Source organism: Panthera tigris, chromosome D4 (genome assembly GCF_018350195.1).
Source record: "Panthera tigris isolate Pti1 chromosome D4, P.tigris_Pti1_mat1.1, whole genome shotgun sequence".
Taxonomy (NCBI): Eukaryota; Metazoa; Chordata; class Mammalia; order Carnivora; family Felidae; genus Panthera; species Panthera tigris.
This window is the reverse complement of record NC_056672.1, coordinates 10,614,948-10,630,587: the sequence shown is the minus strand read 5'-3', so window position 1 is coordinate 10,630,587 and position 15,640 is coordinate 10,614,948. Positions and strand designations below refer to the sequence as shown.

The window sequence follows — 15,640 nt, the reverse complement described above, 5'->3', positions numbered from 1 at the left end:
CTCATGTCAGTGCGGGTCCCGCTGAGTAACACCAGGTCACAGCACGGTTGAGAGGGGGAAGGGGGTCTAGACGGTCTCAAGTCTTTGTTGTGAAGAGCCACAGTAGACCCCGTCTCAAGTCCTGGCCACAGGGGGAGATGGAGAAGGAAATGTGCAAGTCGTTCCCAGTAAGCAGAGCCGGGGCGGAGGGTGGCCCTAAAACTGCTCACTCTGCCCCGGCCCGCATCGTGACCTGCCTGGTTCAGCTGGTCGGCAGCGAGGACTCCTTGGCACAGCCCCGGAGAACATTCTACCTCTGATCCATTGAGGACCCAGCCCTAGAGAACATTCCACCTGGATTCATTAATGACTGATGATGAGGCCACCCGTTTTTCTCTCGGTTCCTCAGCCAACTTCTCCCAGTTTGCCTTTGAGTCTGTCGTGGCCATCGCCAACAGTCTGCACAACAGCAAGGACCTGGCCAAGGACCAGCACGGGAGGAACTGCTTGCTGGCCTCGTACGTGCACTATGTCTTCCGCCTGCCGGAGCCGCCCAGGGACTCACCCAAGTCAGGTAGCGTTGCCCCCGGTGTGGTCATCTGGTGGGCAGGTCCCCACCCCCACCCCCAGCCCACTGCCACATAATTACAAATATAAGAAAATGCCCAACATCACCTCTTCCACGGAAACTTTTTTTCCAGGTAAAACCCATTTTGTTCATTTGTCACTTATTTTTGCATCAGTGATACAAAACGGAACATGAATGCTGAATTGAGAAGTTTATTTCTAGAGCTTTCCCTCTTGCTTCCTTCCTGCCTCGCTCCCTCTTTGTATACCGTAGGCACTTCCTCTTTTTTTCCACCGGTGGGATGACCTCTCACTGGTCTTTACCCAGTGGGTAATTTCTTTTTTAAAAAAAATTTTTTTTAAATGTTTATTTATTTTTGAGACAGAGAGAGACAGAGCATGAACGGGGGAGGGTCAGAGAGAGGGAGACACAGAATCTGAAACAGGCTCCGGGCTCTGAGCCATCAGCACAGAGCCCGATGCAGGGCTCGAATTCACGGACTGTGAGATCATGACCCGAGCTGAAGTCGGCCACTCAACCGACTGAGCCACCCAGGCGCCCCCGCAGTGGGTAATTTCTGATGCAGGCGAGGATCTTTTCTTTTCAAAGATGGCTCAGTGACAACAGGAATGTAGGACACTAGGATGATAATGACCAGGGACACAACACATATCTGACTGTCGTGGTGAGCACTGCCTCCTAAACGTCTCATTATGAAGAAAAGAAATCCCTGTCCTCATTTCCCCCAAACTAAACTTTTGAAATAACAACGGTGCCTTTCTCCAGTCTTCCCAATTAGTTACAGAGGTAAGAATCGCCTGGTGCTTCTAGTCAGCAGGATATGAAAAGTAGCATTACCAAGTTTACAAACCTCCAGGTCCTACCTAGCAAAGGAACTTGCCATTTTTATTAGTCCACGCAGCCTCATTGCAAGTAAACCTGTAATTTCGACTGAGGTTTTTTGTGTAAGTTTTTTTTTTTTTTTAATGTTTACTTATTTTTGAAAAAGAGAGAGAGTGAGCAGGGTAGGCGCAGAGAGAGAGAGAGGGAGACAGAATCCGAAGCAGGCTCTGAGCTGACAGCAGAGAGCCATATGCAGGGCTCAAACTCACAAACCATGAGATCTTGACCTACACCGAAGTCGGACGCTTAACTCCCTGAGTCACCCAGGTGCCCCTCGATTGAGTTTTTACAGAACTGGTAATATCTCATAGACTCACATAATCACTTTTGAAGACTTACACATCACGGTGAAAACTGATATGAGGCTCAGAGGATTCCTTGGATTCTCAGATCTCAGAACACCTCACGGGACTTTTAAAGCTGTCTTAATGTAAATATTAATAAGTTTAGAAGTCCACATTTCTAGCTTGTCTAGAACCATCAGAAGCTCCAGTAGCCCTGGGGTTGGCTCAGTAGCCACCTCTGCCTTTGGATGAGGTGTGTGTTCCCAGCTCCCTGCTGCCTCCCACCTTATCAACTGCCCCTCGGACCTCCCCCAGCATTTGATATAAGACCCTAATTCCAAGATCTAATCAGGTGGGTTTTCGTTCCACTCTCTCCCTTCCCCTTTCAAGCACAGTAAGTGACTCTGATCCCCTCTCTGTTGACATGTCGGTACCTGGCGGGGTGCAGGCGCCCCTGCTGGCCTCCCCGACCCTCGCTACCACACCTTTGGACGCACGTCGGCTGCTGCCGTGAGTTCAAAGCTGCTGCAGGCGCGGGTGATGAGCAGTAGTAATCCAGACCTCGCGGGACCACACTGTGCAGCAGACGAGGAGGTAAAGAACATCATGTCGTCAAAGGTAGGGAAGGTGTCAAACCCTGAAAGGTGACGCGAGCTCTTTTCATTTTTCACCGAAACTTGGCAAAACGGCACGAAATCGACCGGGACCGTTGCCCCTGCTCCGCTGGCCCGATGCTCTCAGGGCTTCGGCTTTGGAAGTGATCGAGACCATTCTGCCAACGGGCAGAGGCAAGCCTGGCATTTGAAGATCTGCTCAGTTAGTTGCCACTGGTGGGAAATCTTTAGGGGATAGCTGATTGAGCCGCATGGGGTCCATGGATTCTGTTTGCAAAGAAGCAAATGTAACTTTGATTGTTTTTCAGATGACTAGAATGGTGTTGTTGCCATTGTTGTTTTTAAATATTCATTCACATCCATAAGTTGATTTCCCCATATAATAATTCCAAAGAGCAAAGCCAGGTTTTATAAACAAAAACGGAGATCCTGAGAGGGTTGATGACTTGGGCTATCCTGTTTTCCTACCATGAATTCTTTGCTTTTTCTTGGCACAATTTTTTATTTTGTAACACTTGAAAATTTATAGAATTATTGTGAATATAGTACAGAAAGTTTTTGTATACTCCTTACCTAGTCTCTCTTTTATTAACATTTTATATTAGGATGGTACATTTGCCACAATTAACTAATGTTGATCCATTATTATTTTTATTAATTAAAGTTTCATATCTTATTCAGATTTCATCCGTTTTTCCCTAATGCCATTTTTCTGTTCCAGGATCCCATCCGGGATACCACAGTATATTTTGTAGTCCTGTCTCCTCAGTCACCTCTTGGCTGGGACAATTTTGTAGACTTCCCTTGGTTTTGATGACCTTGACAGTTTTGAGGAGTCCTGGTCAGATACTTTGTAGAATGTGTCTCACCTGAACATTTTTTGCAAAATTGTGATAGAATCATGAAATTCACACTCCTGAGTGTATAATTCAGTATTGTTGTTTGTTTTTCTATAAAGCTGCCATCTGAATTTTTTTCCCCAGTTATCTATGGATCTATGGATAAGCTTTTAGAGTAATTTCATTTCCCCTGATTATGATAAATCAAACTCCTAGGTGTTGACATAGTTTCTCTTACAAAATCCGCCCACTGGAGACAGTGTGTTGTGAGAAGAATGATTTGGAGACCAGAATTGGGTCTCGACTCTATCACCCCCCCAGCTGAGGGGTCAGGGGCAAGTCTGATCCTGCCCTGGGCCTCCTTTTCCTCGTCTCTGTGGAGTTTCTGAACCATGGATGAATAGAGACCCACTACCAAAGATTCTAACAATCTAGAGTGTGCACCATATGAAATTGTTTCTATTCTACCTTTTTTGACTTCCAGAATCAACCCACGGCTTCTGAGAGCTGATTGGTCAAATTTCTGAAGTGTTCTGAGCCAGATGTTAACCACAGACACTGTCAAAAATGAAATTATATAAACTAACAATTAAATAAGCTGTATTAACTAAAAACTAATCTAAATGTAATATGGTATCTTGGATTGGATCTGAAAACTGAAACTCTACGTTAGCGGAAAGACTGGTAAAATCTGAATCTGTGGTTTAGTTGCTAGTCATGAGCCCATGTTAATTTCTCAGTTTTGACAAAGGTGTCATAATTATGTAAGATACTAACATCAAGAGGAACTGGGCAAAGAAGGGTACACAAGAGCTCTGTACTACCTTTGCAACTTGTCCATAAATCCAAAATTATTCCACTTTAGAAAGGTAGTATTCAAATGCCCTTCCTCACTATTTTACTACGTTTTACTCTTATCTGTGTTCTTGAGGTCATTTGTGTCTATTGTATTTGTATGGAGGATATACAACAGAATGATTTGCTAGTGCACCTCTCTTCCCAACGCTCTGTTCAGTGACGTTATGTTAACCTGAAATCTGCCACGATGAAAGCATTTACAGCACAGAAATAGGCAAATGCTGCACACCAGCTCCTCCCCCTCAGAAGCCGATTGTTACCTTTGCCAGCACACCATGGTCCAACCTCATATTTAAGGTCCCTTTAAGCATTAGCATTTTCTGATGGCCCCTGGGGGGAAGGGCGGGGGAAATAGCCTGCAGCTATCAATGACAGCCTTGATCATTCTGGTGTCCTTAATAAAAATGAAATTATTAAATTTCTATGTGGATTGGGTTAAGAATTTTCTAATCGTGTTGTAGCAAGGGGAGAACGTTTTGTCCACAGTGGTTTTTGACAATTTTTAAAATAGTGTTTTAAGAGCCCACGACAGTACCGTACTAGCCCACAGAGAGGCGCTGTTCCCACACTTTATTTTTCACGCCCTCCCAATAAAGTCACAACATGGAAGGGACTTCGGCAGCCCGTGGTCTTAACGAGGTTTTAACTATGGGTCACTCTACACACTAAACTGCTAACAGTGATTATCTCAGGAGCAATAAAATTAAATGTGACCTTACATTCTTTGCTCTGTTTTATATTTATGACAATTGTCTTTCCTTGGTAACCAGAAAAAAAAAAAAGGCAGAAATGTATCGGAAATGAGTTCTGAGGTTGTGATTCCCAGACCGCAGGCTCATCTGTGCAGTGAACCAGTGTCAGTGGACAGATACGTCATGGTTTGTGTTTTTCAGATTGCTGATCGTAACTGCAACCGAATGTCTTACTATTGCTCTGGCAACAATGATGTTCCCAGTTCGACCACAGCCCCAAGGCCAGCCAGCAAAAAGGTACAGAGCCGGGCAGTGTGAGTACGATTTGCCCGTGTCCTCTCACTATGATTTATAATAGACACCATCAAAGTGCTCTCCTCCCTCGTTCTCACCCTCCTGACACACACACACTTTTGTAGCTCTGTCCCTCATCGTCCATTTTTTGACCAATTGGTGTCCTATTCAGTGAGTGGTTCTCCAAATTTCCATGCATTCAGAAGTACCTGCAGGGTTTTTTTTTTTTTAATGTTTATTTATTTTGGGGGGAGGGGGCTGGGTAGAGCGCAAGCAGGGGAGGGGCAAAGAGACAGGGTCCAGGCTCTGCGCTGTCAGCACAGAGCCCGATGCGGGGCTCTAACTCACGAACTGCGAGATCATGACCTGAGCCAAAGTCAGACCCTCAATACGCTGAGCCATCCAGGTGCCCTGCCGGAGGGTTTGTTAAAACTGATGGCTGCACCCTACTCCCGGAGTTTCTGACCCAATAGATCTGAAGTGGAGCCCAAGAATTTGCATTTCTAACAAGTTCCCAGGTGACGCTCATCCAGAGACACGGTTTCAGAAGCACTGCATTAGTTTCTTTTTCAGTAGCAGGTAAGCCGAGGACAGTTCGTTCTCAACAAAAGTGAATGGCAATAATTAGGTATCAATTATTTCAGTACTAGATCAAGTGACAGGAAATGCTTCCTCAAAATTCATTCGTTTTTAAAAATCTTTTTAATGTCTATTTATTTAATTTTGAGAGAGAGAGACAGAGACAGAGCACAAGCAAAGGGAAGGGCAGAGAGAGGGAGACACAGAATCGGAAGCAGGCTCCAGGCTCCGAGCTGTCAGCACAGAGGCCCAACGTGGGACTTGAATTCACACGCTGCGAGATCATGACCTGAGCCAGAGTCAGACACTTAAACGACTGAGCCACCCAGGCGCCCCAAAACTCTTCGTAATCGGGAGTGCCTGGGTGGCTCAGTCAGTTGAGCGCCGACTCTTGATTTTGGCTCAGGTCATGATCTCACGGTTCATGAAATGAAGCCCCGCGTCAGGCTCTGAGCCTACAGCATGGAGCCTGCCTGGGATTCTTTCTCTTCCTCGCTCTCTACCTCTCCCCCACTCATACTGTCTCTGTCTCTCTCAAATAATGAATAAACTTAATTCATTCTAATCAGCTTTACTTATGAGTTCAGAGACTTTACAAACTGCTCGCCAGAACATCCTATATAAAAAAAATTCTCCCGCCCCAGTCACGGCCTGTGTGGTCTAAGGGGTGGGGGTGTCTTAGGATTTCTCCTCTGCCAGGCACCCAGAATTGCTCCTTTATGGTAGTTACTTAAGCCCTTGAGTGTCTTTCAAGACCCTTATTAAAATCTAAGTATGCTGATTGGAAGGATAACACAGTAAGCCGTTTGCAACAGCTGACACCACGGGGAATGTTTATGAAACATGCAAGGAGGGAAGGAGCCTCAGCTCAGCTCACTTTGGACCAAGTGAGGGAAAGATCAAGCGTGGCGGGGTGGGGGTGCTGCCTGCGCCTGGGGGTGCAGACTTTTCAGTAGTCCAGGCACCGTATGTCTGGGGAGAGGTACCAGGAGTTACTTTTCAAAGAAGTGAAAAAAGATGGGGCCAGGTGCTGACAATAACTTTTGCACCTACTCTGAAACTTAGCTTGGTGCTTTGCAGTGACTGGTTACAAAGTCCCTCTTTTAACAAAAAAAAAATTTTTTTAACGTTTATTTATTTTTGGGACAGAGAGAGACAGAGCATGAACGGGGGAGGGGCAGAGAGAGAGGGAGACACAGAATCAGAAGCAGGCTCCAGGCTCTGAGCCATCAGCCCAGAGCCCGACGCGGGGCTCGAACTCACGGACCGCGAGATCGTGACCTGAGCCGAAGTCGGACGCTCAACCGACTGAGCCACCCAGGCGCCCCACAAAGTCCCTCTTTTAAAAGCCATGGTTTGCCGGCAGCCAGGCTTCCTTAAGGCAGGCCATCACATTTGGTTTTGCACTTGCCTTCTTTTGACTTTGTTCCTGCTGGTTTCAATGACCAGAAGCCAATCTTTTCATTTCAGAGGGCAGCTGAGACAGTGTTTCCTCGGTAGCTCAGCAAAAAAGGATTTAGCTGCTTGGCTGTCTCCTGTAACGTCAGGAGCAAGGTGTTCTTGTAATAATGTTGCCTGGTAAGCAACATAAATTACTTTAAGAAGCAGCTTATCCTCTAATCTCTTCTTGCCATAAGACTCTGGCAGTCAAACTGACCTATTTTCCAGAGGTTACCTTTGAAGCTAGCGGAGCGTGTCTTTCCTACAGGGGCAAGATCCGGGCGTAGCCAACTTACATCATAGGCACACTTAGACCACCTGCTACATTAACATTCCGCCTCCTGGCGCTCTCAAGGGGGTGAGCTTCCTGGCAGTCTCCTAACAGCAGACAAATGCCCTCTTTCCGTGTGTTAAGATCATAAAGATTTGACTCACCTGGAAGAATGAAGGGGGGGGCCTCCTGACAAGCTGAAACATCTAAGCATTTTGCACCCATCGCCATTAACCGGCTAAGGATATAAATAGAATACCCAGCCATCTGCACATGGGTTTTTCCTTGAGTCTCCCTTTAGCTTACTAATTCTCAAATGTTAATGTCCGTGAGATAGTAAATTGGGTTCCTTGCACACTGTTTAGGGTGGGTGCTGTAAAGGTTTGTAAGGGCAGCCTTTGCTATAATCAATTTTTGTTTTAGGGATTGAATTGAAGACTTAACTGCCATTTTGCTGGTACCCTCGCATGTGGTATTAGGATGCTCAAATCGGTTTTTTTGTTTTCTTATTTTATTTTATTTTATTTATTTATTTTTCAATATATGAAATTTATTGTCAGATTGGTTTCCATACAACACCCAGTGCTCATCCCAAAAGGTGCCCTCCTCAATACCCATCACCCACCCTCTCTTCCCTCCCACCCCCCATCAACCACACCCAGCATGGAGCCCAGTATGGGGCTTAAACTCAAGACGCTGAGATCAAGACCTGAGCTGAAACCAAGAGTCTGATGCTTAATCAACTGAGCCACCCAGGTACCCCTCAAATAGTTTAGCTCTCACCCACAGAACAATAAAAAATAGTTCATCTATATTTATGCTCGGTTTTATGATCACCAGATTAGCAAAATCCAATGACAGTAGGCAGATGCCATTTTTTGCCATTAGTTAAGGTGGCTGCCCATCTCTGTTTGCCCAGGACCAAGGGTTCCCTGGGATGCAGGACTTTTCTGTTTCCAGACCAAGTCTCAGGAAAACTGAGATGAATTGGTGGCCTTACCTTTATTCTTGAACTTCCTCCCAAGCAAAGCTGTTGTCAGTGCATTAATAAGTAGCCAGATAAACCAGGGAATGGGAAATGTACAAAGATGCCACAGTCACCACCTGCTACGTTTGCTGTTGAGCAGTTAGATAACTCGAAAGGAAGTGTAGACATAGAGCAAAGCCGAGAACTTCCAGCATCTGACCCTGGGACATAGGAGTTGAGAAATGCTGAGTTCCCTGCTGTTTAATGCAGAAGATCTGCTCATAAGCCCAACCCATCATGTTTCCTACAATGCCATAGTGCGATTATAAAAACAAGAATTGTCTTATCTGGAACAGAGCTTAATTTTTTTAATGTTTATTTTATTTTTGAGAGAGAGAGAGAGAGAGAGAGAGAGCGAGCGAGCAGGGGAGGGGCAGAGAGGGAAACATAGAATCCAAAGCAGGCTCCAAGCTCTGAGCTGTCAGCACAGAGCCCAACGCAGGACCTGAACCCATGAACCACAAGATCCTGACCTGAGCCAGAGTCAGGTGCTTAACTGACTGAGCCACCCAGGCACCCCTGGAAGAGAGTTTAGATACCACCTAGGCAACGGTTCTAGAATTGAGGTCCCTGGGCCAACAGCACCAGCGTCACCTGGGAACCTGTTAGAAATACAAATTCTCAGGTCAGGCCCCAGACTTACAAGATCCAAATCCAAATCCAAAACCCTGAGGGCGGACCCAGCAGTCTGCGTGTCTCAACAATCCCTCCAGGGGATTCTGACGCACATTCCAGTTTGACCACCGTTGCTACCAACCAACAGATTTATAGATGAGAAAACTGAGAGCCAAGAGAGGAATGGCTTGCACGTGGTCACACAGATAATTCGCCTCACAGGCCGAGAGGAAAGTAACAGTCTCAGCCCCACCTGCAGGGTCACTCCCAGGCAAAGGCCATTCCTTCAGACCTAGCCCTCTTCCATGATACCACCACCAGCCTCCTCCCACCTGCCTAGAAGATTCTCCGTGTCAGGTTACCTGAGCACTGACCTTGCCATCCAGCTGCGGTCTGGGACACCTAGGACATGTGCGTCAGTAACTAACAAGCCACTAGAGAGAAGAGGTGTCAGTGTGGAAGGCCCTTGCCATCTCAGACTGGTTTCTCTGGTTCTCGTCCAGCATTTCCACGAGGAGCTTGCCCTGCAGATGGTGGTCAGTACCGGGATGGTGAGAGAAACCGTCTTCAAGTACGCCTGGTTCTTCTTCGAGCTTCTGGTGAGATCCTTGCGTGTTTGTGTGTCTACCCCGTAGGGCGTGAGAAACACGTTGCAGAAAGGCAGCGCAGTTGCCCAGGTTGGGGACTGACGTTTTTTTCCCCCGAGTTGCTCCTGCTGAAAATATGGGATCGTTGCCCAAAATCCAACTCTGCCTCACTCCTCTGCCCGTCTTCCTACCCATGCTTGCCGATGCCACCTTGAGAATGTCCCTCCCGCCTGTAGCTTCTAGCCATCCTCACTGCCCCACACCTGGCTGTGCTGCCATCGTCTGCCGGGTGCTTCTTACAATTCCTTTCTCCTTGCACGTGTTCGTTTTTGCGCTGGCCCGGTCATTTCGCACGGGGGCTGCCGATTCTAAACAGGTCGTGTCGCCCTCCTCTTGAAAACCCTTCACCGATTTCCAGCGTGCCGGAAATAAAGCACAAATTTTATCGTGGCTTATGAAGCCCTTGTACGATTATGTTTCCCTCCGTCTCTCACCTGGGCTCATACCACCCTCCTCTCTTCATTCAGCCACGTCGTTCCCAGTTTGGTTCTTGTAAGACGCTGTGGCCTTTCCAGCCTCAAAGCCTTTCTCAGATTCTCCCTCCCCTCCCTACCTCCCATCCCCTGCCCCCGCCCAGGCACGCACATTTTGGGTTCTTCTCTTCGGGGTTCAGCTTAAACGTCACCACCCCTGAGAGGCCTTTCTGACCCGCTTATGCTGTAATATGTCTTCCTCTCTGCTGTTCTTCAAACACCCTGTTTATTTCCATTCCAGCAATCATCCCAATTTATATTTGTCTTTCCGTCTTGCTTATTCAACTGCTAGGATTTGGGTCTGTCTTTATGATCCTCTCTGTAGCCCCAGCACACTGCTTGGTGCCAGACAAGCACCAACTGATATTTATTAGGGAAAGAAAAAAAATGAAACTTGCAAATCTGTTTACCCTCCAACTTCTATCAGATCTCTACTAGAAGGGCAGAAGGCACAGCTGTAGTCCTTCATTTTCACATGAAAAGAACAATACTAATACCCAGGTTTTGAATCATTACTAGAAGGGAAAAGAAAGCAACTAAGAATATCCGTTTTATCAATGTTGATAAATGGAGATAAATTTTGATATGATGTTAAATGAAAAAGGGATACAAGCGTAGATACCAACCACAGTTGACTCGTGAACACTGTAGGGGAGAGGAATGCCATCCCCCCCCCAAGATGAAAATTCAGATATAACTTTGACTCCCCCCACGACTTAACTAAGAGCCTCCTGTTGACGGGAAGCCTTACCAGTAACATAAACAGTCAGTGTATGTTTTATACGTTATGTGTGTCATATACTGTATTCATACAATAAAGTAGGCTAGAGAAAAGAAAAAATGTTAAGCAATCATGAAGAAGAGGAAATACATTTACAGGACTGTATTGTACTTATCAAAAAAAAAAAAATCCGCATGTAAGTGGACCCTCGCCGTTCAAACCCATGTTGTTCAAGAGTCAATTGTACATAAAAATGTATATACAGACAATCTCGGGGATTAGGGTTAGGAGTGGATTAGGATTTAGTGATAGAGTTAGCTTTATAGTCACTGGGTTCTTTCCGCTGTGACATTAAGTCAGTAATTTTTGTTTTATGAGAGAGAGGGTAGGATTTCCCCCTGAGCTCTAGTTTATCTATATAAGTTCAAGCCTAAGAAAAAGGGAACAGTACTGAATAATAGGATAGATATTAGACAACAAGGGGTCAAAGGAAACAAAAATAAAAGTCATCCTGGGGAGGAAATGAGAAGAGATGTGCAATCGGGTTAAAAGGAAGTCAGGCCCATGCCACAAAAACATCCAGGATTCAAATCTTTGAGCTTTTCACCGAGTCCCGACCCCTAGCTGGGGAAGGGTGTTTGCTAGAGAGGCATCTTTTCAAGGCACAGTCTGGAATTCTTACAACAGAATCTCCTGGGGGCTGTTTAGTAAAAATGAAGCGGATTCTAGAGACCCTCCCTAGGACTACTGAATGAGGTAAGGAGAGGAGGACCCCAGGAGTGCACATTATCCTGTCTCCCTGGGGGACTTGTGAGCACCCGTGAAGATCCACTAGTCCCCACCATCCCTGCCCCACGAGGCATCGACAGAGCCGAGGGTCTTCGTACCCAGCCGGCACCACAATTTCCCGTTCTAAAAGCCAAGTTCATTAAGGTGGGCGGCCACAGCTTCCAAGTGTTATAGCAACAGCGTCAGCCCTGAGACACGAGCTCTGTGCTCTGGCAGCAAATGAACTGGCCTTGAAACCCTCTTGAGGCATGAGAAGCATCAACACCAACATGCCATTCCTGTACGTCCCTGTACTCACCCCACTCGCCGTCAAGTTTCTCCACGTGAAGGAGATTCACTCGGGTCATCGTCCATCTGTACACAATTCTTGCAGATAATCTTAAACCAAATTCATCTATCAGATGGCACGTGAAAAGTCGGGTAGCAAAAACGAAATTTGATGTTGTGGAATCTCAAACAAACCAAGTCCCAAGGTATCCCCGTTAAAAAATATCTCACGTCATTTACGCATACACACGCACACATATGTACACACACGTCACCTAGTCATTCTTAGATATTATTTAGTAGTTACATATTATAAGCACAATCGCTAGACCGGAGAGCCAAAACTCTGATGAGGTTCTCAAACTCTGCTATGTCAGGGTTCCAGTAGCAGCCCTAAGGGCTCCTTAATACGTCCTTGAAACCCCAGTAAAGACCTGTGTGTGAGAAGTACCCTGGGGAGTCATCCCCATTGCACACACAGGACACGAAGACTGAAGCAGGGTTTGCCCAGCCCGCTCAGCCCCCGAGGGCCAAAGACTCAAGGGCTCTCGTCCAACGTCAGTCCTCTTGCCGTTTTGCCTCTCCTTGGAACCTCAAAGTTACATAACGCTTCCTTAGCCCAATGTATTAATCACATGCGAAACTTTTATATTCAGAAATCACCTTGAATACACTGCTTCTCCCATGCCCGGCCAGAATGGACTCAGCCTTTTGAGGGCTCAGTGGCTCCACCTGGCATCTTAGAGCTCCGTCTGTATTCTCGGAAGGTGTCACAATGACTGTCCTTCCTCTAATCCTGTAACTGCTGGCATCCCTGAGGAGGGAAAAATAATCCCATCCGAAATGTAGTGTGCATCTTCCCAGCTATGCTCCGGGCACCGTTTTAAGCATTGTCTCATTTAGTCCTCGAACAGCCTGGAGGCCAGAGTTTGCTCTCACCCCCAGTCTATAGATGGGGTTGCAGGAACTGTGGTGGCCCTAAGGAGGGCTCTGTGGGTCAGCCAAAGGCTTCGTCTGTACCCCTTTACTGCCCTTAACTGCAGGGAGCTATGGTTCCAGAGAACCATGGAAAAGGTGAAAATTGCTTTTGATCTTGCACATTTATTGACTAGGACTCTGTGGCCCTGGGAGAGGAAGCGGAAGCTAAAGTTGCTAGCCCTCCTTCCCTCTAGGAGTCCCTGATGGTAAACAGAGGAGGGAGTTGGGAAGAAATCTCTTGCCGATCTGAGCCAATGGAAGCGGTCGGTCCACAGGCAGATCACCCAAGACGCTGCTCTTCCCCGGGGCTCTGGGTGTTGTAACCAAAGTGTGCCAGGGTCCCAGTAGGACGGCCTTGGCATCTCTCAGAAGGCCTCACAGGAAAGCACTCATCAAAGCGACTGGGCCAGGTATGAGCACATGGGGTTGGCAAGGCACGGAGGGAAGAGTCTTTATCTGTCTCTAAAGGAGCAAGGGCCGGGAACAGTGTAACTGGGACTTAAGACAGAGCTGAGACAGAGCAGAGGGTCCCCATGACAGGAGCCGGATTCCTACAGAAATGTCCCCATGATCAGAAGCTTGCCGCGGCCCCGATGAGGTCAGCAGAGTGGACATACAGCAGGACCTCCGTGTCCCCTCCCTCACTGATTCCCTGCTGGTCCCCTCCCATTAGCCAACTCCAAGCAGAAGCCCAAGGACAAGGAGGCCTGAGAGACGTAGTCCGTAGAGATCAGCTTGCCAAGGTTCGGAGACTGACGCAGAACACCAAGCAATGGATGTAGGTGCCGGAGTGGAGGCAAATGGAAGCTTTGCCAGAACTTTGCAAGGAAACGGATCCCAGACTCAGACAGGACACCCAGTCCAGCATGCGTTGTGTGTGCATTTGCCTCATGGATGCTCAGGAAGCTATTTAAAAACCAAAACCGTTTTTTTTTTTCCTAAGAAGCCTGAGGAGAAAGAAAGGACCATCTCCTCAGACTCGGCCCCAACAACGCAGGCCATTTAACACCCTTCAGTTGCGTTAATGCCCGAGCACTAACTAACGAACAGCCACTGTGGCAGCCGAGTGTTGAACACAAGCCTGGGGCCAGTTTCACACTTGCTAATGAACAAATCCCTGTGCCCCTTGAGAAACCGCTGGGCCAGACTTTGGGGACCCACAGGTCAATGGGTGACCTAATTTACTCACAACATGAAGTTTTGCACCAGCGGGTTCTTTAGAGGCACCCCTGCTGTGCATGGGTCACGAAGACCACTATGGGGGATCGTATTTTCCTGCCTTACGCCACCTGCAAATAATAGACCGAGCATCCACTGGCGTTTCCAGTGGGTGTTCTTCTGTGCAGAGCCCAAGGACACAGTAGCTGGCAAGTTACTTACAGTCTGGAAAGAGGCCATCAGTTGAAAGTACGGGATTGTGAGAATTATTTACTGGTTGTAGGGTGGCCAAGCCCCGCAGGCAGGAGCCGGATATAGCAGTGAGTTCTAAAAGCCTGGTGCCCCAGGGTGAGTTAGCCAGAAGAAAATCAGGATCGGGGCAGCTCAGACAAAGAGGCCTTGTCTTCCCAGGTCCTTTGTTAGGAGCAAAGTGGGAGAGACGCGGCTGTCAGACAAGAATGAGGTCCAGTGCCCACCTCTCATTCTGGTCCTCCCTCCCACCAAGTGTGTGAGACTCTGGGGTACAGACACCTCCGTGTGCCCTGAACCAAGCAGGACCCTGCAGGGAAGAGAATCCATGGTTCTTACGCTGGGCTGTAGGATTTTAAGTCTGTAGGGCTTCCTCAAGCTGGCCCTGGTATTATCTGAAAACATAAAACACACACAGCCTGTCTCTTATTCTCTTCCTATTTTACCTTCTCTTTGTTTTTTTTATCTCTGCTTGTCTCGGTGCTAATGAAAGTTGTTGGTCCTGCATTCTTAGAAACAGAAATCTGCTGGTAGTGCCTGAGAGTCCTCCCTTGTGGCCCTTGGGACTGGAACACATTTTCCCATAGGACTGTCTTTGTCCCCCCTTCTTGCAGCTCTGACCCAGGGCGTCATCTTCAGGCAGATGTGGGCGGTTAACTCCCGGGGCCATTTCTTTTTCGCAACGACTCTCTGACTAGCCTGGGCACATTCACAGAAATGACCTCCGAGGGTAGGCATCCTAGGGTAAGAACTCCCAGCCTTGCCCATCAGAATGTCCCCGCTAGCCCTAAGCAACTTCCAACGAGGACCAGACACAACTTCTGGGGGTGTCAAGGGGGCCTGTATTAACCCACGAATCTCCGGGCCTTGGGAAGAAGTGCAAAAAACAAATCATGATCGTCATTTTTTACAAATGTTTTTTAATGTTTATTTACTTTTGAGACAGAGAGAGACAGAGCATGAGCAGGGGAGGGGCAGAGAGAGAGGGAGGCACAGAAGCCGAAGCAGGTTCCAGGCTCCAAGCTGTCAGCACTGAGCCCGATGTGGGGCTCGAACTCACAAACTGTGACATCATGACCTGAGCCGAAGTCGGACGCCCAGCTGACTGAGCCACTCAGGGGCCCCATGATCTTCATTTTAAATTTTGGTGGACGTGGTGCTGGTATTGTACTATCATAATACAGGCAATCACCAGCAGACACACAGGTTTTTATCAGAACACACATTCTTAATACACATTTTTAAGTATACGATTAAGTATTTTTTAAAAAAAGATATATAAAACCAGCTAGCCTTATTGAACTCAAAACATAACTTATCTTAGAGGTGCCGTTCCAAATAGCGGCTAAGTTTCTGCCTAGCATAATATAGAATTGTTTCTAGAAAACTCTACTC

The 15,640-nt window shown here is 47.2% G+C and overlaps 1 protein-coding gene across 4 annotated transcripts in view; it reads left to right on the top strand.

Moving 5' to 3' along the window:
- Window positions 1-15,640, top strand: part of DOCK8 (dedicator of cytokinesis 8) — a 226,632-nt gene that overhangs the window by 149,131 nt on the left and 61,861 nt on the right. For 3 of the 4 annotated variants that reach the window (XM_042964328.1, XM_007077463.3, XM_007077464.3), the window contains 4 exons: window positions 389-553; window positions 2,183-2,352; window positions 4,939-5,034; window positions 9,467-9,562. In XM_042964328.1, coding sequence (XP_042820262.1) covers window positions 389-553; window positions 2,183-2,352; window positions 4,939-5,034; window positions 9,467-9,562 — 527 coding nt within the window. The remainder of the gene's footprint in view (window positions 1-388; window positions 554-2,182; window positions 2,353-4,938; window positions 5,035-9,466; window positions 9,563-15,640) is intronic. The other variant, XM_042964329.1, reaches the window with a different exon arrangement.